The 25,014-nt window shown below is 39.8% G+C and overlaps 1 protein-coding gene across 1 annotated transcript in view; it reads left to right on the top strand.

The window, feature by feature from the left end:
* TRIM66 (tripartite motif containing 66) overlaps nucleotides 1-24,057 on the top strand; it is a gene marked incomplete at its 3' end in the record, with an annotated part of 36,318 nt that extends 12,261 nt beyond the window's left edge. Inside the window, exons 3-12 of the mRNA XM_008945875.1 lie at nucleotides 1,886-2,033; nucleotides 6,262-6,394; nucleotides 7,039-7,155; nucleotides 8,952-9,066; nucleotides 10,413-10,559; nucleotides 10,698-10,815; nucleotides 12,134-13,020; nucleotides 14,025-14,183; nucleotides 23,386-23,634; nucleotides 23,829-24,057. Of these exons, the coding sequence (XP_008944123.1) occupies nucleotides 1,886-2,033; nucleotides 6,262-6,394; nucleotides 7,039-7,155; nucleotides 8,952-9,066; nucleotides 10,413-10,559; nucleotides 10,698-10,815; nucleotides 12,134-13,020; nucleotides 14,025-14,183; nucleotides 23,386-23,634; nucleotides 23,829-24,057 (2,302 nt within the window). The remainder of the gene's footprint in view (nucleotides 1-1,885; nucleotides 2,034-6,261; nucleotides 6,395-7,038; nucleotides 7,156-8,951; nucleotides 9,067-10,412; nucleotides 10,560-10,697; nucleotides 10,816-12,133; nucleotides 13,021-14,024; nucleotides 14,184-23,385; nucleotides 23,635-23,828) is intronic.
* Between the last annotated feature and the right edge of the window lie 957 nt (nucleotides 24,058-25,014).

Raw genomic sequence — 25,014 nt, 5'->3', positions numbered from 1 at the left:
CTATATGAATGACTGCCTGGGGTACAAACAGATCAACCAGCTCAGACATGATTGACACCACCCCCAACGATCCCACAAAGGACACGACTCGGCCCACAACAGGTGGTACAAACAGAGACCCGAGGTTGCCCACAGTTGGCATGGGAAACAGCCAGACCAGCAAGCTGAGCACATAAGAGAAAGGTGCACACAAAGTGACTCTCACCCCATCGGCCTGCATTTGCAAAGGTCTAAACAGACTGGGGCCCAGCTCCAGGGAGAGTCAGGAGGTCTGCCCTGAACCAGGAAGCTCTGTGGAGTGCACTCCACAGACAGACACTCCTGACTCCCTGCCAGTGGTCCCAGCTTTTATCCCCAAGCAGACCCCTGACCTTTGTCAACTCACTGCGGGACCCCTGGGGCTCATTTCCCTTCTGGCTCTCCCTGCAGGGCCGGCCGCACCCTGGGGGGAAGCTATAAGGCAAACTCACCCCCTCTGTATGAAGGGCTGTGGGAATCACCCATATGGCAACCTTAATTCGGGGCTCAGGGTTCAGACCACAGCATTTCAGTAGGACAGAAGATTTATCTTCCCACTCTTAACTCCTGTAGGAATGGCAACAATCTGCAGATCAGTTCTGTTCCATGCAGAAGGCTTGAGGCTGCTTTAAACTGTGTGAGTGACTTGCCCAGTGACACTGGTGCAAATAAAGCATGGGGGGATGTACTTCTTCCCTGTCACTCATTTCTATGTATGTCCCATTTTCTCCCTTGTTAAAAAGAAAAGAATGAATAACCTAATCCATGCAGTGGTCTGGGGAAATAAAAAAAAACAAAAACCAAAACAAAACAGTGCATGCAAATTTTTTTTTTTTACATTTTTGGGTGTAAGGAGCTGTAAGGATGCAGCGTAACTATCTGAGATAGGAAGAGATCTATTCACTTGCACTGCTCAAATAAGAAAAAATCTTCAAGCATTGCTGAATCTTTAGAATGCAGTTATTGTACTGGGATTTCTTAATCACCATGAATTTGTATCAAAAGCAAATCAAATGAGAATATCTAATGTCTTCAAAAGCACTAGATTAGTTTTTCAAACCTCTTTAAAAGACAGTTTTCTTTTCTGTAATCCCTTAGGAGTCCTAAGAGCTGTTCAGTAAAGCAGATTTCTCACTGGACCATAAGAGTACCCTAGAAGGGCTCATGAACCTTGCTCATAGTTTCTGGCTTCCTTTTTTATTAACAGAGAAGTCATGTGTCAGTGGAGCTTGCTTACTGTCTTTTATCCACCATCACCCCCAAAAGTAAAGCCATGGTTTCACCATCAGTGATATCAAAAGGAGGGAACTGCCAGCTCATCCAACTGAGATAATATCTATACATCCATCTAAATATATATGTGTCTATAAAAGTAAGGTGTACGTTCAATTGATGCGTTAAAGCCACCAGTAAGTAGTACAACACTAACAGAAAGGGATTACAAAGCACGCCACTCATTTTCAAATTTCACTTTTCACCCAAGTCAGACAAGTCTTTTTTCATAGTTTCATGTCTTTTTCAGTTCACAAGAACCAAGTCATTATGATTATTTCTTCTGACTTCCTGTGCAACATGGTCCCTAGAATTTTGCTGATTAATTACTTGCAAGAATTCTTGCATCACATCATAATTATGCTTGATTGTACTAGGGCACAGAATGGCCACAGATTTTAATTAAGAGCTTCAAATCTTGATTTTATTCTGTTCCCTTTTATATCAATAACCAAACTCTCAAAATCGCTTGAACTGCATTAGTCTGAAGAAGAAAAATATTAAGCTTACCAATCTGAATCATAGTCTGCTAAAGATCACAGTTAGTACAACTAATTTATTATCCTTGTACATAACTGCACTTTTTTGTCCGTAGAGCTGCTCCATGTGCAAAGAGAAGAGACCTGCTCACAGTCTCTGTACAAGGTGCAACAAGTGGTTGTGCAGCTCCTGTACAGAGGAACACAGACATGGCCAGGAAACTGGAGACCGCTTCCCGTCCCTGTCCCTGAAGGGCTGCACAGGTACTGAAGATAAACTTTAAAATTTTGTTTCTTCTCCTATCAGTTATTAGGTTGCAAAAGGAGCAGTTGCAGGCTCTGTGTGTGACCCAGGAGGATATGTAAGTGTCAGTGAGATCATGTGATTTTTCAGTGACTTTGGGGCCGTTGCCACAATTGACATTCCACAGTTTGAAAAATTTTGGGTACTTTTATTTCACAGGGGCGTCTTTTTCACATGCTTTTGATCCTATTCCACATGCTATAGCATATTCCTTTTCTATGCTTGGGGTTCCTGAGTGTCACCACTTTATTGCCATCAGCAAACACGAATGAAGCCCCCTGGCAAATACGGCACAAATCTGCTGAGGAGTCTGCTAACCTAAACTTACATAAACAACTTGTACCCAGCTTTAGAGAGCTATAGATAGATAGATAGACATGGAGTTATTTGTGCTACGGAGTTTGTGCTGCACTATCATTTTTCTTCATAAGGAAGAGGAAGAGCAGAAAAAGGAATAAACATAGGTGTAGCCCACTGATATACTTATTTTTTATTTTTTTGGCATTAGGACTTTTCTTCTAGAAGCCTTATACTATATGCTTGCCATAGATAGGCTTCTTTGAAGTCCTAAGTGTTCATAGGAAACATAGTTTGAGGCACTTGAGACATGTTATTGTAATGCCAAAAAGATTGTAAACAAACAAACAAACAAAAAGTCTCTAAGAATAGTAATAATAAAAAAGCAGAGATTACATTTAAATGTTTTCTGGGTATTTTCTAGAGAATAATATAAACTGAAGTCCCCCCAAGTCCCTTCTTAAATGCCCTGATTGGATAGACAATATGTTTTTCTTCTTGAGCTGATGGCAAGATAAGGACTGTGGTTTTTGAGGCTCCAACTGTTTAAAATTGAATTTCACTTTGAGTAAGATTATCAGCTCATGTTGTTGACAAGTAGTGGTAAAAAAATATAACCGTGGCTTAGTTGTGGCTTTGTGTGTGCTGTATAAATAAAAGGATGCAGACACATAAACTAAAATGCATTCTCATCTTTTTAGTCCTAAATCCTGTGTGCTGAAAAAAAAAAAAAAAAAAATCACAAGGGAGTTGGTAGTGTACATATGAACTAGTTAATCTAAAAAATTCTTTGAGTTGTAATCTGTGCTTTATTATTATTATTAATGTATATATTATTTATTTAGGACATAGACATCCCCTCAGGATATTTCAAAGAAAGCAAATAAAATTTAAAATTTCAAAGAAAGCAAAGGAGCAAAGGATATGCTAGAACTTGGGCTGATTTTTTTAAGTTTTTTTCCCTTTTCTGGAAAGAAAACATCCAAAGCTTTCAGATTCAGTAGCCACCTTCAGTCTGTGTATGGCACTTCTGAAAAGCAGCCATCTTCTTTGTAGGCCCTTGTAACCATTAAGAGTCTCTGTTCCATTGATCTTGCATCTTTAAACTGTTCTATCTTTTGCCAGTTGTAATACAAGGGCCAGATTTTCTTTTTGTCAGTTTTCTTTCAGAGAACTATAAGATTCCTTGTGTCTGAAATGAAGTAGAGATTAGATGCCACCAAGTGCATTGAATCCTGGCTATTCTTACTCCTTTTGATGAATAACTTCTTCCTTGAGTGGAAGTATTAAAGAGGCTGGCTTCTCTGAGAGACCTTCTCTTCTGCTTCTTCCTTCAAGATACCCATGCTCCGTGGAACACACCTGATCACTGTTCACTCCTGAGGTCATGGTGCAGGCCTGTGTGCCAAATTCGTGTGATTTTTGAGAATTTCACCCTTAGCTTCTAAATCAAATTCAAACAAAGGGCATGAGGAGGAGCAGGACTGGCCTGGGACAGAAAAAAATGCCATATTGTCTAAGAGGAAAACAATTTTCAAGTAGCTTGATTTTGTTTTCCTACTGACTCATCCTTTGTAAGACTAAAGTAAAGGTCCAGAAGATGAATACTACTTGTAGAGGATTCCCTGTGAGACCTTCTCAGTATTAGAAATAGCTCCATTCTTTTTTGGAAACAGCTTTCTTTTATTCACCTCCAGAGCATTCTGTAGCATCTGGTAGTTTATGGGGAGGTTGTGCTAGTTAGATTTTATTGTTCTGAACATGCTTATTGCAAATGGAAAGCTATGGCAGTCGTTCAGCTAAAAATTGTTACTGAACTATTAAACCGAAAAACAGACCTTAATTTTCAAGCATGAAACCAAATAAACAGCACATGCTGAACATCACTTCGATCGCCACTACCCTAAAATTTCCTGCAAACTCCTGTACTCCAGTGTATTCCTGTTAGCTGAACCACTTCTAGAGGTACTATCAAAAATTCCAGTTCTCTTGTGAGTGCCAGACTATTACTGCTGGTTATGAGTATGAAGAGATGCTAAAATGTGGTTCACAGATGGTTAAACTTCACTACTTGCAGTTTTTCACAGACAATGATTTTTCCCAACAGACTAAAAGACCAAAACAAAACACAAAACCCACAACCCCTGAAAACCCTGAAATATTCCTGGATCTGTGACTACAAGATGTGAAAACACTGAAATCTACTTCTGGAATGAATTTACTGAGCACAAAAGAACTAGGTGCTGGGGACATGGGACAAAGCTTTATGACAGATTAAACAACAGTCTTGGAGAAAAAAAAAACCTGTACAGTACAAACCTCTCACTGGGCAGCTCTGCACTGGCACTACGAATAAGTTTACTTTATTAACTTTGAAGTTCTGCAGATCTCATGAACGGATGAAAAGTCATAAAACCACAATTCCTTACTCCCTTAGTCCCAACTTTCTTAAAAGAACATTCAGTGTTAATGCAACTCACTCCTTGTTAAGTGGAAAGACTTTGTTAACTGCTTTACAATTGGGTAGAAACAATCCTTTTGCCAAAACTATGTTAGAAGTAAATGATCTCCTACTGACATAACAACAATTTATAGGCTTGTGCACAAACTGAATAATTTTTCTTTGCTTTACTATCCCTTTCCTGCAGTCTCTCAAGGTTGGGTATGAACCTGTAAAATCAAAATTTGAGTCATTGCCAATTAGCCAGGTTGAGGAAGGACTCTGTTAGCCAAGATGAGATTGCTTTTCCAAAGCTTTTCTGACAACTGGTCAGAGGAACAGAGACTTAGAACTTTCTGTTAATTATTCAAGAGATCCACCTGAGATAAAATACAGGCTGTAGAAAATGGTGACTCAGTGTTAATGCAAAATTTAGGGTGACTGGACTTCTCCTGCTCTCCAAGTGAGGTTCTTTTCAGGAAGCTAATAGGGATAGTTGTGGTCAGGCTTATCCCCTTGTTTAGTGTCTGATTTGTAAGAATTCAGCTTATTTGAAAACTGAAGGGTGTAGCTCTGAGCTGAGTATAAAGTAGGTCAAGAATGCCATGGCTCGGCGACACTGCTCACTGGTATGTCGACTGAATCAGGGAATTACTGATGCCAGCTATTGTGAGTCTGTTGTAACTCAATAACATTGATTTTTATCCTTGGCTTGCATTTGAAATCCACTTGTCTCTTAAATCTGACACAGTACTAAAAAAACCTACTGATTTCTTTGGGATGACTGCAATCATCCAAAGGCTAAAGAACCCTTCCATGAGAGAGAAGTGGACAGATCATTATATAAGATTGTGAGTAGGCTTCATTGTACTCGGACCTTAAAGACCGCATCTCATTAAAAGTTGGAGTTTAATGCAGGTAATTTGATCCTGAGTTTTCACAAAAAAAGCTTGTATTCTCTGCAGGTGGTAAACACTTAGAGGGGCTTTTCTTAATCATGAAAACTGAGACCATTATTATGGTCTTTTTTTTTTTTTTTTTTTTCTTTAAAGATATAATATCAGACCCAAAGGGGAGGAAAAGATTTCAGCATCTGCCTTGGTGAAGTAGTGGTTATGCAGCCTTCTTAGCCACATGTTACTTGCATTGCCAGCTGCAGGTTTTGATGCTTAAGTGCATATTTGCAGTACAATCAGAAAAAAAACTTGCTGAGGTGAGTTCAGCTTGTTCCTCGAGAGAAAAAAAATAATGGAGTAGACTAAAAAATCCTCTGATCCATTTTCCTCTTTTAATAATGTTTTCTATTAGCATTTGATTCAATAATAATACGAAAGAATAAACTTCCCTGAAGAACAAAACATGATAGTGTACTTTCAATGAAATTGGGAGAATTTGGCAATTCTTTTTCTGAGCTGTAGTTGTCAGTGACACCATTGCTTTATACTCCTCAGCAACTGAAGATGAAGCAAGTGAGCTTTCCTTATTTTGTCCAGTGCACACTCATGAGCCACTGAAGCTGTTTTGTGAGACCTGCGATACCCTTACGTGCCGCAGCTGCCTTCTGACAGAGCATAAGGAACACAGGTGCCACACCTTGATTCTTAATCATAATCCCATCTAAAACTGTAGTTAATTTAGTTTTTAAGACTGCTCATCTGCATTTCCTGGCAGATGGGGTTGCAGGCTAGCCCAAATTCAAAAGCCACAGCAAACTCAGTTAGTTGTCTTGCACCCAAGCAGTGTAACATGTGGGTTACTGCCCTGCCAGAATAGGTCGCTGCTCTCAGCAGCATGTACCTTCCTGATTGTATTCTCTGCCCAGGTACCAGCTGCATGCATATAGTGCCTGAGGTTGTGCTCAAAGGCACAAGTTGAACTCGATAAGTAGCACGGTTCAAATGCTTCTGTTTCACTTTATCAAAGACATCATGACTGTAGAAGATCAGAGTAACCAACACTTAAGGATGCTGGCTGGCTGTGGAAACACATGAGCCATGTAAGGAACTGTCTGTACAGTGACACTTTCATTAGATGAGCCTGCCTGTATGAGTGGTGATAAAGTTTAGCTGTCAGAGAACCCCTGTAGCAGGAAAGAAGCAGGTGACCATGTCCAGACAGGTATTAAGGTGGCTGGTCCCCTAAACAAAATAAACAGCTGATAAGTTGCTTATTTATCAACAGAAAAAAACCAAACCAACGTGGTGTGAGAATTTCCCCTTCTTTCCCAGGTTCAGACATCTGAATGAAGCTTTGCAAAATCAGAGAATTATCCTGGAAAATGTCATAACTAAAGTAGAAGAGAAAAAAAGCGGGATTCAGGTTTCAGCTAAACAGATTGAAGACAGGTAATTGCTATGCATTTTTTTTTTCATGGAAAGTGGGTGATCAGTAAAAATATTATTTTCACTAAATGTAGGTTAACAGAATTAAATGCAGATTTATTTTTTTTTTTTCTTGGAGTGTAGGAAATAATAGGAAGATTAGAAATATCAAATTCATATTTAAGTGGTACTGACAAGTCATGGCATTGTAAAACATGACTCCATAGTCCTTATATGTGACAGCCGACTTAAGGGTTAAGAGTTCTCTGTATAATCTATTTTCAAACTAGAATTTACAAAGATTAGAAATAAAGACTATTTAAAAAACATATTCTTTCTTAAAGAAACTAAAGTCTGCTGCAGTTCCAGTCAAGATTAGTATAAAAATTAAAATATTTCATTATACAAAAGGAATTTCATCTACTGATTACATATTTGTTAGCTGTTGGATCTCTCTTCTGCATGAATAAAATAATTTCAAACATGCTGGAAGAGTACAAATCTATTGATACTATTTATACTCTAAAGTGGAAGGTTTTTGGAGATACATCTTTGGCGTGTGTTTGTGGACAAAGAGCTTAAGACTGTTGTTGGCAGAACAAGTCTCTGTTTGAGAGAGTCAGCCAGCATTAGCATGTCACACCCAGAGAGTACTGGTCAACAGCTCAATGTCCAGATGAAGACCAGTGACAAACTGTGTCCCTTGGGGATCTGTACTGGGACAAGCCCTGTTCAATGTCTTCATCAGCGACACAGACAGTGGGATCGAGTGCACCCTCAACAGGCTTGCAGGTGACTCCCAGCTGAGTGGTGCAGCTGGCACACCTGAGGGACAGGATGCCGTTCGGAGGGATCTGGACAAGCTTGAGAAGTGGGCCTGTGTGAACCTCATTAGGTTAATATGGCCAAGTGCAAGATCCTGCACCTGGGTAGGGGCAACCCCCAGTATCAACACAGGCTGAGGGGTGAAGGGGTTGAGAACAGCCCTGCAGAGAAGGACTTGCATGTTCCAGTGGATGACAAGCTGGACATGAACCAGCAACGTGCACTTGCAGCCCAGAAAGCCCACGGTATCCTGGGCTTTATCAAGAGAGGAGTGGCCAGCAGGTCGAGGGAGGTGGCTCTGCACTTCTGCTCTGCTCTTGTGAGGCCCCACCTGGAGCACTGCATCCAGTTCTGGAGTCCTCAGCACAGGAAAGACACGGACCTGTGGGAGTGGGTCCAGAGGGAGGCCACAAAGATGGTCCAAGGACTGGAACCCCTGTGCTGTGAGGCCAGGCTGAGAGAGTTGGGGCTGTTCAGCCTGCAGAAGAGAAGTCTCCAGAGAGACCTTATTGTGGCCTTTCAATACTTAAAGGGGGCTCCTAAGAAAGATGGGAACAAACTTTTTAATAGGGCCTGTTGCAACAAAACAAGGGGAAATCATCTTAAACTGAAAGAGAGATTTAGATTAGATAAAAGCAATGTTTTATGGTGAGGGTGGTGAGACCCTGGCCCAGGTTGCCCAGAGAGGTGGTAAGTGCCCCATCCCTGGAAACATTCCAAGTCAGGCTGGATGGGGCTCTGAGCATCTTGATCTATTTGAATATGTCCCTGCTGCCTGCAGGGGCTTGGATTAAATGACCTTTAAAGGTCCTTTCCAAAGCCATTCTGTGTTTAAAGACATGTATGGAAGGACTTGGGGGAAATGGTACAACTCTCATTGAAGGTGTCTGTCCTAGTTATCATAGTTAGATCTGTACTTGTGACAAATAATGACTAGCTTTGAATAAATGATACACCAGTTGGCTCATCCAGGGATGTGTATTTCTTACCCATAGGTTGCTTGAAGTAAAACTTTTATACCAAAAGGTAGAAAACCAAATAAAAATGGCCAAGATGATTTTGATGAATGAAATCAATAAACGAACAAACATCCTTCTTGAAGAACTTGACGTAAGTAAAGCTAGTTTCTTTGATACCTTGGGAAATTAAACTCAATTAAATTTAATTCCAGTGCCAATAGAGAAAATATAGACTGTGAGAGTTTTCGTCCCTTTGCTTGTGTTTTCAGATATTTATTTATTTTTCAGCAGAGTTTTGTGTGGAATCAATGGTTGACAAAAGTTCAGGATGAAGTGGCAAAACGTTGCTTATCATGAGTTAACCACATTTTCCAATGCAGTTACAGAGAATGTGTGTGCACATTTTGAGTACTTACAAACCAGACCAGCTTCTGGTTTTAAAATTTAATTTGTAGAAGACCTCTAGCAGCACATTTAATATCCTGTTTTTCAAAATGATCTGGTCTACTTTCTATAACAAAGCTTGCGGTTTTTTTGATGTGCAGTTGAAGTATATATGATTTTATTTTGAAATGTGCTGAGTGCAAAAATTGCTATCAGATCTGATCTGAATTTCCAGTTCTCAGTTATTCTTAGGGTAATTTTAGGTGTTAGAAAGACAAGGCACTCAGTACTTTCTGCCTACCTTTGAACTTCTATATTTGAGTAAAATATTGCTACTCAGCTAAGTAAGCTGAGTATTTAGCTACTAAGCTAAGTTTATAAAGTAATCTTTATAAAAACAAGAAACATCTGTTTTCAATTCAGTATTATTAAACATTAAGTAAATTCTGTGTTTTGGCAACATTTCAGTATTTGTCTGAGTTATCTCTAACCACAACCAAACTGTGCATAGGCTTCAAGTACATGCACAGTGCTCTGTTAAAGTACACATAGGGGCCATCAAATCAGACAAGGGCAGATAGCTCTTCACATATACAGTGAGTAAGTGAGGAACTCCTTGATACAAGGTATTGTGTGGGTACAAAAGGAACTAGGCAATTTTATAGGAAAATATGGCAAGGGTGGTAATGGAACCTCTGTCTTTGTGGTTCCTAAATCAAGAATTGCTAGAGACTGGAACACTGTGCTGAGGAAATGCTGCATGCTTCCCCTCTTTTTATATTATTTCTTGGATCTCTTCTGTTGTGTATTGTTAGAGACAAAGAAGGTGGTCCAGGTACAAATTTGATCCAACTTCTACTGCTTTCTTGGGTAATGTTATTCTTTTAAACCGAGGCCGTAGTGATGTAAGTTGTTTGCTCCTGGAGAAGTCATTGTTCTTCCTGAATTCAGACATACCTTTTGAACAGGACTTGTTTTTGTTTTATGACTGTTGGTTTAAAGAGATTGGAAATAAGTGTCCCTGCAAATAATGCCTAATGTAGTGCCAATGATTATATGCCTTATGTGTCTGAAGAGTGACAACTGTTTTCTACTGCTTCACCTTATTAACAGAAAATAACCAATGAAAGGAAGCAGAAATTGGAGCAACAACTGCAAGGTGTTGTGGTTTTAAGCAGACAGGTAGAACATGTGCAGAACTTCATCAGCTGGGCAGTGTGCAGTAAAAACAGCATCCCATTTCTCTTCAGTAAAGAACTGGTAAGAGATATTTTCTTAGTAATTTGAAATTCTGCTGTAAATGTGAGAACTGTTTTAGGGATTTAATGTCTCTCAAATAAACATTTTTCATGAGCTTACAATTGGGAATGAAAGCATCATTCTTTGATTTGTTACCAGATTGTATTTCAGATCCAGCGCCTGTTAGAGACCAACTGTAACACGGACATAGGCCCTCCTCTGAAAATCAGGTTTACTTGGGATCCCTCCTATTGGACTAAACAACTGTCCAATTTGGGTAAGGAAAATACATTGTTCTTTATTAGGCAAGTCCTCAAAGCTAGTCAAGACATGTACAGACAGTACAGTACTTCCTCTAAAGAGCTCTCATTTTTGTTTTGACTTCTGGGTTTGTATGTCTTGTTACGTTCTGAAGGAAAGCTGGTATGGCTGAACTTTACTGGTTTTATCCCCAGTTATAGCAATTCCTCTATTAAAGGACATCATTATATGTAAATATTACTTTACAAGCATTACCTAGAAATACACTTTATCAGTATCCTATTTGCTGGTCTTACAAAAGCACAGTGTAGGAAGACAATCACTAGTGGAAAAACCGTGCAGGACCAAACAGATAACTTCTAACTGAAATTACTTAAAATGTAGTGTCACTAGCTATCAAAAAGCCTTGACTTTGCCCAGTGTATTGGAAATTCAGTTCTGTCCCAGCAAACAATGACTCTGTAAACCATTGTCTGGCAGTCCTGTGAGGAGTACCCTGGGTGGAAGAGTGTCTGCAGGGAGCCTTGTGCTATTTCCTCTGCTTTACCCGGGTGTGTAGCTGGGCTCAGTCATGCCCGTGCTCCCCAGATCCTTTAGTATCTTAGTGGCCAAGGGACCTGAGCAGTGCTTGAAACACTTAAAATTAACTGGCACAAAGATGACTTTAAGACATTGACTGTATAATAATTACAGTGTTGTTTAGATAATGAATGTGCATGCTGTCACTTTGTTTCCCACCAGCTATAAATTTCCCAGCTGCAGTGGGTTTTTACAGTAAATTCAGTTTGATGGGCTGATCAATGGACTAAAAGATTGGTTCTGTTCCCATTTTAATGTATTTAAAACTAAATGGGATAACACTATATAAAATATTGTGAGGAATAATCTCTTGACTAAAAGCATGGACAAGATCTGTTCATAGATCACTTCTATTTCTAGCTTTTATGATTCTCACCTACGTAACATCAATCTCTTTTATTTTTGCCACTTTCGCCCTGGAAGCAGCCTTTTGTGCCTGTGCTTATGGATAAGAAGATATGCACATACTTCAGTAAAAACCAAAAGTGTAAGCTGTATCTGTCAGTTAAAATGTTGAGGTCAGTTTTTCAAAGCATTGGTTGGTAATTCAACCTTGAATCAGTGGGAGTTTGGTGTGATTTAGATCAATGAAAAATTTTGAAAAATTTGTCTTGAAGCTATGTTGAAGGACTGTTTGGATAGGACATTTAAATGTCTTTTATATTTGAAATAAAGCCAAGAAAATGGCCATCATTCAGTTTTTATTGTATTTTTGTCAAGATCACAGTGGGGAGTAAATTTGCTGTTTTTTGCAGGAGGCTTCACCATGGAAGGTGGACACATTTCTCATGCGGATGTGCTACTCTGTGGAAATGTGCAGGGATCACAGATGCCCTCGACCCATGGGCAGCGTTCACCAGTGTCACAGCCTGGGCCTGGGAATGACCAGCCACATCAGCTTCCACCCCCAGCTCAGTGCCCCGTGCCTGCCTGCTGCCCGCGCTGCCGCAGTGTGCCCTGTCCTGACAGAGCCCAGCCCTCTTACCAAGACACAAACCGCCCTCAGAGCTTTAGACAGCCTCCTGAGCTGCATCAGCAGTGCTTTCCTCTGCAGTACAGCATGCATCAACATGACAAAGAGCCAAGGGGTGTCCCCCAGCCTGTGAAGCTCACACAGTCTGGGCTGGAACAGCAGTCATGGTCAGAGCCAGAGAATGTGTTTGGCAGGCTGGGAACGCACTTACCACCCCAACAGCTGCAGCAGACTGCACCCCTCAGTCATGCTGTTGTATCTCATGAGGCTCAGCAAGTTCACACGAGCCACCCACAGTCATTCCACACACAGGCTTCTCTGCAGACTTCAACTATGCAAGTGCAACTTGGTCATCTCCAGAAGGTAAAATCTAAACACTTGCAGCAGCCACCGCAGCAGCAGCTGCCACCAGCATTGTCACCATCAGGTCAGAATGAGAACACCCACAAACAAGTCATCCAGCAGAGCCTAGACATAATGCACCACCAGTTTGAGCTGGAGGAGATGAAAAAGGATCTGGAACTTCTTCTGCAGGCCCAAGGACAGTCCAGCTTGCAGCTGAATCAAGCCAAGCCACCTCAGCATGTTCAACAGACAATAGTAGGTCAAATCAACTACATAGTGAGGCAGCCAGCCCCAGTTCAGCAACAAATCCAAGATGAAGCACATGTAAGCATTCTGAAAGGTCTTTCCTGTTGTGTTTACTCACAGTAAGCTCAGAAATGGGAGACACTTTTGAGATTTCATGTATTTAGATGGACTTCCTATTGTTTATGTTTGTATTCAGCAAAGGCTTCATGCCTCATACAGATTGGGTCAAAATTTTCCGTAAAGTGCTGCATAAACAATCTGGATCTCAAAGGTCTGAATCTCTCAATAGATAAGGTGAGCAGCAGGTGGGAGAGTAAAAGCATCATCATTCATCCTTTGTGAAAAGGTAATGGAAGACTGCAGTAGTGTCACTCTCCATTTCAGCTCTCTTTTACTGGAAACTTTAAGCCCTGAATCCTTGAAGAAGATTCCTTGTCATCCTAAATGATTTGTGAAAAGAGAGAAGCACACTTTTTTTTTTTTCTTCTGTCTGAAAGTTATTTTGTATTCTACTAACAACTGCTCTTGCTACTGCATCATGTCCAGTAAGATTTTCATCAGTATTAGTACATGCTGTTCTGTCACAGTTTTGTCAGCAGGGCTAATTTCTCCTCTTTTGTTCTGTTGGTAAGACATCTGCTTCTGAAAAAGGTCAATGTTTGGTGGTGAGCAACCAAACTAGAAGGCAGATAAGATGCACAAGGCTGTGGCATTGAAGCTCATTCTAAAGAGTGGGGATTGCAGTGGAAAGGTGGCTGGGATTTCCCATTGTGTAAATTCTGTGCACTTACCACCTTGAATAGTTCTCAAAGTGGCTTAACTGCAGGAGCAGGCTGCCAGCTTTTGGAACAACTGTACATTTCAGCAGCTTTACTGATTTATTTTTCTTTTTAATTCATTGATGTTTAAGAGAAATATTTCCCTATTCATTTATCTCTTTGCTTACGATTACTTTGAACATCTTTGTTGTTTTAGAGTCTTTCCAGTTTTGTCATGTTGTCTATGCTGTGAGTTGCTGTGTATTTGTTACCATTTTTCTTTCTGAGATTTTGAAAACACAAATTCTTAATTGTGATTTGCAGGTCTGTGAGAGTTCCACTGAACTTGATGTCCAGAAGCCTGTAATTCCTCTTGACAAAAGTGGTAGTCCTTCCGTGTCACAGTCACTGGATGAAGAAGCCAGTGTCAGCAGCCACTCTGAGAGCACAGTGCAACAATCAGCTTTCCATCCAGTGAGAAAGGTACAGAGAACTTTTTTTTTAAAAAAAAACATATTCTAAATGGAAGACATGATTTGATAATATTGAATATGGTGTGGCATGGGAGTTTGCAATCAGGTTGAAGAAGTAAAAATACAGTAAAAATCACCAAAATGACTTGTAAATCTTGGAAGACAGTCATAGCCTAAACTAATGTGCAGCTCCTAGTAAGATGCCTTCACACCGTGCTTCAGTCAGGACCAGCAACTGTTCCATAAACTGGTGTGTTTATTGCTGGCTGGCATGACTGTAAGCATGAACTGGTAAATAAACAGAAGACTATTTCTTCGCTGAGTAAATTTTGTCCAGTCCCTATGTCTAGGGATTTAACTATCAGGACTTGCTAACTACCATACTAGCAGCACTTAATTTGGGGGGGGAAAAAAAAAAAAAAGAGATTCTGATGAAATTGGGCCTGAGAAACATCCTTCAAAATAGTTACTTGGGAAATAACTACCCTAATTATTACTGAAGACATGATGTCAGAAAGGGATATAATTCTGTTATACTCTTTCATCTCATTCATGTATAAGCAGAAAAATCATAGCTTTCTGTGTCTCTAGAATATTTCAGCAAATAATAGAGCTATGCTTTGATCCTTCTACCTACTGGGAGGCCCTAACTGTTGAAGAAGCAGCATAAACAAAACCAAGAAGGCTCATCTTTAACAGTAGATCTTTGCTAGATCATTTGGAGCAGAGAAACTGCCTTTTACTTGTCTGTACAGTTTGTTTGAAACACTCCTAACAGCACTTCATATTCTAGTTGCTCAATTCTGTTTGATACTTCTGTGCATGACTCATGTCATATACTATGTAGAAGTCTTTCATGGATATTTTTTTCTTGGCATTTGTGTGTGAAATATTGTGGAAAAACTTGTATTACCTAACTAGCCTCAAAAAGGAAGTTATTTTATTCTTCTTCAGTATGTATCTTGGTTGATCAAACATATTTATGATGCAATACCCATTCAGAGAGTTGCTGGCGATCCTTTTGGGACTTGCAGAGTCACAGAAAGGTAATTACTGATGGTCTGGAAGCAGCACGCAAATCAGGTTTGGAAGCCACAACAAAATCTGCAATTGCTACCTTAATCCTGTTGGTGTGATGGAATTTCTGGATGAAGCTGATGGTATCACAGCATTCTGAGATGATGTCCTTGGCTCTGAACTTTCACATGTGGAAGCAGCTCTCCCTTAGTCTCTGATGATAGAGCACAGGACTGAGGAAAGCTATACAAATTTTCTATGATAGAGTTACCTTTACTTTAAGATATGACTAAAAATTGAAAACGTGTATTTAAGACCTGAGCAAGACCCTGAACCTGAGCAGAATGCTCTTCTTGTAATGTAGACACAGCCCCAAAGTTATCTGTGAAAATGAATGGTGATGCTATCCAGCTAGCTCTCAGAGAGCTTTTCTACATGCATGTTGAAGAAGCTGTCCTCTGTCTTCTGGACCTGTAAATGAAGGTTACTCCAATCAGAAAAGTCAGAAAGAGGAAGCAGATGTGCAAGAGAGAGAATAGTGTAGTCTGATGGGGGAAAAAAAGGAGGAAAAAAAAGGAAGAAGGGCTAATTTGATGCTGTGCAAGTTGTGAAGACAGCAAGAGAAGGATAATCCCTCCCCCCAAAAAAACAAACCCAAAAAGAAAATTTTCTAATGGTGCTGGGAAGTATATGTTCTTGTGAAGAAAGAACAGTTGTCTGTTTCCTGGCACCTCTGCAAGAAATAAGGACATTAAACAGCTACAGTACCCTACCTTTGCTTGTACTTATCTCTTGTAATGAGCTATTTGGGATGAAGCCATAATGTACTGGTAGCTCTGGCAATGGCTAATTAGAAATGATGAAGGGAAACAGCACAGTAAGGAAACCATTGAAATATATTCTTGATGAACACCACTTCAAGACGTGTGACTGCTTTTGCTGACAATTAAATTAAATCTAGGCTTAAATGGGAAATCGGTTCCTATTTAAGAACAAGGGGATGTGTATATTCATTCTCATCTGTGTGTCAGCTGATTAAATATTTTCATACTCGGATCCAGATAAAAAATTCTGAATGGGCATTTGGCCATTTATTTTCATATGGCCTGTATTCAGAGCATTTCATCTCTCTTGAGTTCTTGGAGGACATGGAAAAAGTGAATGTGGAGGAGCCTAAAATACCACACTTGGAAAATATGGTAGAGAAAATGGCTAGAGAAGCCTTTTGTTGCCTGGAGAAGAACTGTATTCTGCCATTTGGAGAGTAATTGATATTGGACTTCTTGGTCAGAGCTCTGCTGCACTCTGACAGCCTTCACTGTGTGCAGCATTCCTCGTGGTTCCTGGTGGTTCCATTCCTCTGGCGGCTGGGATGCTTTCGTTGAAGAGAAAGGGTGTGAACCAGGATGTAGCCCATCTCACAATTAACTGTTTAGTGATATGTTTGCCAAGTTCTGTCAAAAAATAAAATCTTCCTTTAGACCAGTGGATTACTTTGTTGTGGAGAGTGGCAAGGCTCGATTCCTTATGTAACTAAACATCTGTGCATTGACTTTGAAATATATTTATGGTAGGCATTTGGTACTATTGACTGATAACTAGATGAATTGTCTGCATACAGAATTGTATTTGTGTGAAGCACTATAGAGCAGATGCTGTTAATAGTTTGGGGTCACAACCTTACTGATAAACAGGGAAACCACAAGTATGTTGTTCAGGTCCTCGCAGACAAGGGCTCATGCTCATGGTGTCAGTGCCTTTGAGTTCAGAAAATGCCTGTTCAGGTTCTTCTGATGAGTACTTGGTGGTTATTGATAAGCAGAAGTAGAGAAGCAAGGATGAAACATTTCATGCACTGACAAAATATCCTTGTGTGTTTTGTTTCACCATCTACCAGAACAAAAATTTAAATCTAGTTCCACTGAGCAGGCAGAATTTTGGCTTTCCAGTTGTATAAGGTAGGGTTCTCTAGTTGGTGTCAGCCAGAAACATTGGCATCAAGGCTAGTGTTGTCTTAAAGTTCACAGCAATTTCTGGCTGTGCCCTCCTGCTCTTGTGTGCATGTGTATAGTATAGTCTCTAAACATGTAACTTCACTTAACATGTGGGGTTTTTTTCATTTGTTTCACTGTTTTTGGAACATTAATAGTGCTATTTTGTGAACCTTCCTGTCTTCCTGTGTACTCCTCTAAGTACTCTTTTTCTATGAATTGAATTTTTTGTGCAGAATAAATGTTTCTATACTTAGACCATTGACTGTTTGATATGTCAAGTACTGCATAACTCTGGGCTTGATTAGCACCCTCCAAGAATGCAACAGTAGAACTGGAAGTTTTCTTTCTATGTGCAAAATCGATGTAATTTTCTCTTCACAATCCTCTGTCAGTGTATCTCACTCGTGTAGCTGGGACCTCTGTTTTGGATTATGGAGTTGTTCTGTCTCCATGCCTGTCAAATATCCATCCTCTCTAGTAAGAATGCTGGCAAGACAAAGGACAAACCTCAGAATAACATCTCTGATACCTGCACTTTTGTTCTGGGGAATCATGCCAAGCTCCAGCAAACAGATTCTATAGAAGCTGTTGAATTGCTAAGTTGCACTGTGAAGCAATGAGTACTCAATTAGGTGAACAACTTTTGTGGAAAGGGTTGCCAGCCTTCTGCAAAGATATGGTTCTACTGTTGCTTTTACATAGTGTGATGTTGAATTATTAATTTTCACACAGGACTGGGAAGGTCATCTATTCTGGAGATGAGGTGAGAATAATAAGGTGTTTTTGGCCTAATTACATTTTCAGGAGTAATAAAGGGCATACAATGCCTGTTTTGCTTACATCTACCTAACAGTCATTTGTGGCTGTGATGAGCAAGAGGTCTCAAGGCCATACCAAGCATTTGAAGAAATGTCATAATTATTGTACATCTATAGGACAAATCTGTAGTTTGAGCCTCAGTTACTGCTGCAACAGACATTGGCATTGTTGTAGGGCCAGCTAGACATCCAACCTCCTCAGAATTCATACGTGCACCCCTTCCTCTAGGAGCAGGGCCTTCACTTCTGGGAGGAAGGATTCCTTGTCTTGTCCAGATGTTGGGTTGAGTCCTGGGCAGCAGAACACTCTGTACCATCCCTACTCATTCCAAAAACCAAACCATCTTGGGCACTCTTGCTGCTGCCTTCTGGAACACAGCTTGGCCCTGAGTAGATTGAATGGCATTTGTCAACTCATGTTTAGTTTTGTTCCACAGCAACCTTTGAGAAATTTCTTCCCTTGACCTGTTGTTTTACCTTCTGCTTAAAATAAATATCTGAATATGTCATGCACTGTATTAGTGTGTTATTACTGAGCAGCTGTAGCTGTTCAGTTATAGCTGTAGCCAATAGCGGATGCTTAGGAAAGGATACAAGGAGCAGACAAATATAAACTGGACCTTTGACAACACACTTTTCTAACTTCTGAACTTTCTGAATTGAAGATTGTATGCGGACAATTGTTTTGCAGTGCTTCATGGATCTTTCCTTTGTGAATTTCTCTAATCTATTTTTTTAGTTCATTTTAATATTACTGGTCTCTGCATTCTGCAGCAAGAGTTCTGTGTTGCATGAGAAGTTCCTGTGTTTGCTTACCTTAAGCCTGTTCCCTAATAATTTAGCAGGATGACTTCTAGTTCTTGTGTAGGAAAACCAGTGAATATTCACCACCTTCATGATATCCATGTTTAATAGGTCAGGGATTTTTTAAGTTGAAAAGTGATTGCTGTTTTCTCTAGTTTTTGGTTGTTTTGGGTATTTTTCATGGAATCCATTTTATACTTTGATCCATTATACCTTTGACCATTTTCTCTATGTTTTGTGGTTTTGAAAAACCCCTTTTGAGACAGGGTGTCCAGAAATATTAGTAAAGGTGCAAGCACATGGAAATTTTGTACAGTGCTATACTGCTGATTTTTTTGGATTGTTCTTTTTAATTTGAAATAAGTCCCAACTTCCTAGTTCAAGAGTCCTGTTTATCTCAAGACTCTTTTTTTTTAAGAGGGATCACTGGTGAAGTGAATAAAGATAACAGCCTGGGATGTACAGTCCTGCAGATTCCTGAAGTATCAGAGTATGTTTTGACTTTAAAGAATTGAGCTTCTTACAACACAAATGCATTCATGCTTAATGCAGTTAGGTATATTTCCCAGAATTTTAATTTAACAAAACCTTTTCATTTGACCTGGAAAAAAGGATAAATAAAACATGATGCTGCTTGCTCCATACAATCTTCCTCCTTCCACTTTAAGCCAGCTCCAGTTGATTCAGATAAAATGTTAAGGAAGATGTGGATTCTTTCTCACATAAGAACGGAAAGGAGATCCTTTGGATTCTATTCTGAAATTGGGAAATAGGACTAGGAAGCATGTGGAGACTGTGTTACCAGCGCTGCCATGTGGGGTGAGTTAAACAACTGGATTGGAGTAGTACATTTGTTTAACCTCCTCGCATAATGAGCTGCCAGGGGGATTGCTCCACTTAACAGCAGCCGTTCATTACTCTGCAACCGTTTGCAGCGTGTTATTTCTCTTAGAGCAAAGAGAATTGGCGCTTCCTAGTTTTAGCTTCCTTTATCTGTGACACTTAATGTCAACAGCCTTGAGACTTTGCCAAAACAATCCTAACAAATCCTAATCCCAGTATTTCAAGGTAAGTATTTGCTTCTCAGAATTCTTCTGTATTAGTGCTGCATGTTTACACTGGACCTTTTAAAATGCAACAGTGATCAAGGAAATATTTGAACCGAACCATATGTTTATCTTTTTGTTCTCTGAAGGCACTTTGCATGTTCTTTCTTCTTACCTTTCACTATCATGGCTGTGAAATTTGTTGTAGAAGGCATTTTAGGGTGGTGATGCTGCTGCCATTATAATATAAGGATCACCAGACCAAAATTAATTATGGGACAATGAGGTTTCCATTTATAATGACACAGATGTAGCTTGATGTGCCAGGCTGCCCATTAAAATGTCAGAAGTTTCAAAATTAACCTACAGCTGAAGCCACCCTCTACCCAAGAGCATAATTAATGCTTGTTGTTGTTCAAAGAGTGCAATGTAAAAGCAATAGAGCTTTTATAAAACAGAGATCAATTCTTTAAAGGCATCCCATTTGCAAAAACTAGCTGAACTGTCAAGGGAAAAGAGAAATTTTTGCTAATGGCAAAAGAAATGATTATTTTAGGGAGTGAATTAATAGGCTATTAATGAGCCTTGTTCCCAGTGCATTGTTCACTTCACACTTGACAGCAGCTCCATGGATCAGAATGGATTGTGTCTGTTCTTAACTGTGAGTTTTAATATTTTGCACTGAAAGATCATAATGTTGCTTCATCATTAAAATAACCACAAAATTAACTTTTGCCCCAAGGGAAAGACAGATGGCAGTTTGATGGCCTCATTATTCTTTCTTCTTTTTAACAAGACTAAGGTTTTATATTGGCTTGTATAATCTAAAAAGATCTCTGAAGAAACTGATGCTAGCTAGAAGAGTAAAAAGATATAGCCTTATGATGCAATTGAATTTGATCTTCCAGAAAATTTTAGTTATCACAAAGTCTTATGCATGTGTCTATTATTTTTTTTCTGCAGTAGGAGTCGTCCCTGTGACTACTCCTGGCAGGTAAAATTGACCCACTGAAGCCAGGAGTAATCCCACTGTTGTCTTGGTGGGGCTGACTTTTCACCTGCAGTGTACACAGCTACACAGGGATGGCTGGTCAGAGGGTCAGGTCTCCACACGTGGTGGGTGGTGGTGTGCTCTCTGAGGAGAAGGAAGGTGTAGTACTGATCAGAAGACACAAATAGCCACAAGGTCTCCAGTTAACTCGCTGTGCAGTTTTGGGTGGTGTGCCTGCTGCCTGTGCCTCAGCGTGCCCATTTCCAGTGGGGCACAGCTTTAAGTACTTCCTGTTGACTCAGGAATTTGTGGATGCTTTGTGTTTTTGAGAACCTGGCTAAATAAGTATTTAGCTACCTCGAAGATTTAATTAATGCTTACAATGGACTTTGAAGTAAAAGGCAGGACTGATTGCAGTCCATCTGCTCAGTTCAAGCATGAATTCTGCTTATTTGTTTTATTTTCTGTGAGTGATACAAGAACAATTCACATGTTTATTTTGTCATTTGAGAAAGGCTTGTGATAAAGAGTGATGGAATGAAAACGGATACTTGCAGTGACAAATGTGGCCTTTCATGTGCAGGGACCCGTCAGAAGCAAATCAGGACAGCAGATGAGAATTTTTGATCTTTGTGGACTTCTTTAGGATGTGTGACCATGAAAGCTGGATTCCTTTCTGACCTACATATATTCCTTTGGTTTGAAACCTGAGTATTCTCAGGAGTGCTCTCAGAGTATATCAGGCAGAGTGTATGGAAAATTGTGCCTCCACCAATGCATTTCCTCATTTGCCGTGTTCTAGTTTTCAGCTCTAAGGTAAGGTAGGAAGAATGTGTTCCAGCTGGTTCCAAGAAGTTATTACATCTCAGACAGCTTAGATTCAGGAACATTCATTTGCCTGAAGAGAAGGAAATGGCCAGTTCCCTGGCTGCAGAGGCCCAGTACTCTCTGGGATGCCTTCACCGTGAAAGGACTGTTTAAAACAGACTTACTAGAACACTGTGTGATGGAGTAGGATGAACATTCCTAGCACTGCAGAAGAGCTGGCCTCTTCTGTCTCAAATCTCAAATGCGGACTATTTTGTCTCACTGAATAGAAGTGGTCACTGTTCAGGCAAAGCTCCTACTGTAGCTTTAGGATGTAAGTCTTAGGATGTAGTTTAAAGATGTAAGTTATATCCTTAAGTGGAAACTAATGTCTGTGTTCAGTCTTCTCCCAGCACATAGGTGATAGGCGTTGCAAGCAGAGGAATCCAGGACTGGCTACTTTGGCATTATGTAGCATCTACACAGGCACAAGGTTCAGTCTAGGCTACTGTATTTACCACTGTTGGATTAAGAGGTACAAAAGTATCCAACCTCAAAATGAACAGCTGAGAGAAATACTAATTAAATGTAGGAAATAGGTCCTGTCTCAGACTCATTTCGATGTCACAGGCCTCTAGCAGGAAAACTAAACACAACAATGAAATTAAACTCTAATTCAGATGCAATCAACACATTTATTTTGTCTTGATTTATACTACAACAAGCGCCACTTACTGTATTGTAGTCAAATGAAGAGGATTCATTCAGTCCGTCATCAAGGATGAAACACCAATGAACTATGATAAAATAAATGGGAAATTATGTCATCAAATGACACATCTGCATACTTACCAAGACTGTTTATATTTGCTTCATGTGGGTGCTAGAAGAGTCCCAATTTCAGTACATGTTCCTGCATCTAATGCAGCTTAAGAAGTCACCTGGAAAGGTAGATTTGCTTTTGTTTTACACAAGAGTATTTCTGTGATATTGACAGTGACAAATCATGAGACAGTCGAAAATGCATGTTGCTAAAACTACTTCAGACTTTGTTAAACATTCCTTTTCTTTGGAAACTAGATGTGTACATTCTTTTCTCATTAGTGCATGTAGGATGTTTCTGGATTTACACTATGACATATAAAGGGCAAGTGCCTTAGGTTTTAATGGGGCAGACTCCCTGACTAGCATAAAGTTTTCAGTATCATTAACAGTAACCATAGTTTCATCTACTTGTGTCAGATATGAATCTTATTTTTTTCTGAATCTTCCTTCTGAATAAAGCTATCTGTTGATTTTTGAATAAAATAACATTTCTGATCTGAATCTTTTTTCTTCTGGAATAATTTAGCAGAATCTGTCATGGTTTATATCAAGGATTAAGTACAATGTTCTATATGTGCAGGTTTTCATTTATTGTAGGGAGTTAAAAATCAGGATATCTTGGACTGATCAAAAGAATATCTTTTTTGTAAATCACAGAAAAGTAATGTAGGTGTCTCCTGTTCCTGTCTTCGGTTTTAACGGTGAAACTTCTAAAGCTTTTGGAAATGATGTAAGATTACAATAGATACATTCAAGCCCTCATGACACAACTGGTTGATTTTACGTATAGCTGAAACAGAGTATCTCATCCAGATAGAAAGAAGCATTTTGCTGCTGAAAAGCTTATTAACATATTGTTGTTTTTTTTTTTTTTTCTTTTTTTTTTTTTCCCTAGCATTCCACATCCTAGCATTCCACATCCTTAAGCATTGTGGGCTTTCAAAACGGCTTAGACATGGAATCACCATCAACAGGGCTGTCTGCCTCGGCTGATCCACAGGCACGAGGTGCAGGCCCATCCCTGGGTGACTCTGACACCCCAACAGAGTCACTGCCCAGCTACAGCTTGGCATTGGGCAGAGCTCCAAGTGACCTGAGTCCTGGGGCTGCCACTGGCCTCACACCAGGGGATGCACTCCAGGGCAGCACTAAGTGCAAGGTAGGAATCGCTCAAAACCCCTCTGCTGAAAGGGAATCCACTCTGGTAGCACATGTTATTGTTAGTCAGTCAAAAGCAGCTATTTAGTAAGTCAGGTTTTCCTTGTCTGGTATTTGAAAACTGATTACAAATTATTAAGATGGAGAGAAATAAAACTAATAATAATAATTTTTGTTAATTTTTTTCCCCTGAAGCTGGAAAAGGAAGACTTCAATACTGTAGATCATCCTCGAGAAAACAGCTTGGCTGCTGCTGGGCAAGACGTAGTTAATGAGTTAACTCTTTCTATGCAAAAAGTACTGGAAGAACCTATTAATCTTTCAATCAAAAAATCTCAACTTTGCACTTCTCCTTCTGAACTGCTCACCAACACTTCTTTCCTGCCCATGAACACCAGAATGAGACAACCTGGAGGCAAAGAAGGTATCAGGCTTTTCATTATTTCATTTAGGTTTTTGATCTTTCATTTTTAGAACTATGCATTGCAAGCATTGCAAAGCAGTATGATTATTAATGTACTTACATATAAATGTGCTTTTCCAGAAAGCTTCAAATATTATCAGAGTGCTTAATCCAATGGAAAAGTGTGTTTGATCTCATTTGTGGAGGAAAAACATGGAAATTATATGCCATGAATTTGTAACTTCCTTCATCTATGAACCAGAAATGAATGTGTCTGTGTGAAGTACCTGGAGTATTAGTTCTCTTAGAAGCACTCCTGTTAACAAGACCTGAAGTTATGACTATTGAAGAGCTGATTTGAAGAGTCCAAATTCAATTTTAAAAAAAAATTACTTCTGAAATGTAATGTATCTTCTGCTAAGTCCTTCACTTCAGTAGCATAGCAAATTTTTGTTAGGTTAATATATTGCACAGTAGGTGCTTTTGCTTGGCTCTGTCTGCTGTGGAACATTCTGTTCAGCCAAGGCCTATTTCTTCAGCCTTAATGGAGAATTAGACCTCACTTAACTCTTTTCACGGGCAAATTGCCAGCATCCTTGTGCTACAGTGTAAAGCCTCATTCCTGCAAACTCTAAAAGTCAATGGGACTATTCGTGCAAATAAGGGATTGCCGGATCAAGCTGTTATCCTGTGACTTATGCCAGTATTTGGCTGCTTTTCTCTGTAAAAGATGAATTAATATTTCTGTGCTGTATTTTTATTCAGAGAATTCTAATTAGCACAAAGGAGGCCTAACTCAGTGAGCCAAGGAAATATATTTGTCTCCTCTTCTATGTACTATGCCAACCTGTGACAATTATGCCACAATCATTGGGCGAGTTGTAAGAAGCACCCCCACAAAGCTGTGCCTCAGCCAGGCCTGGGCCCCGAGAGGAGCAGCTCCGCAGTGCCTGGCCCGGGCGGTGTGACGCTGCATGC

Source organism: Merops nubicus, unplaced genomic scaffold (genome assembly GCF_000691845.1).
Source record: "Merops nubicus isolate BGI_N331 unplaced genomic scaffold, ASM69184v1 scaffold2448, whole genome shotgun sequence".
Taxonomy (NCBI): domain Eukaryota; kingdom Metazoa; phylum Chordata; class Aves; order Coraciiformes; family Meropidae; genus Merops; species Merops nubicus.
This window is presented reverse-complemented; position numbering and strand designations above follow the sequence as displayed.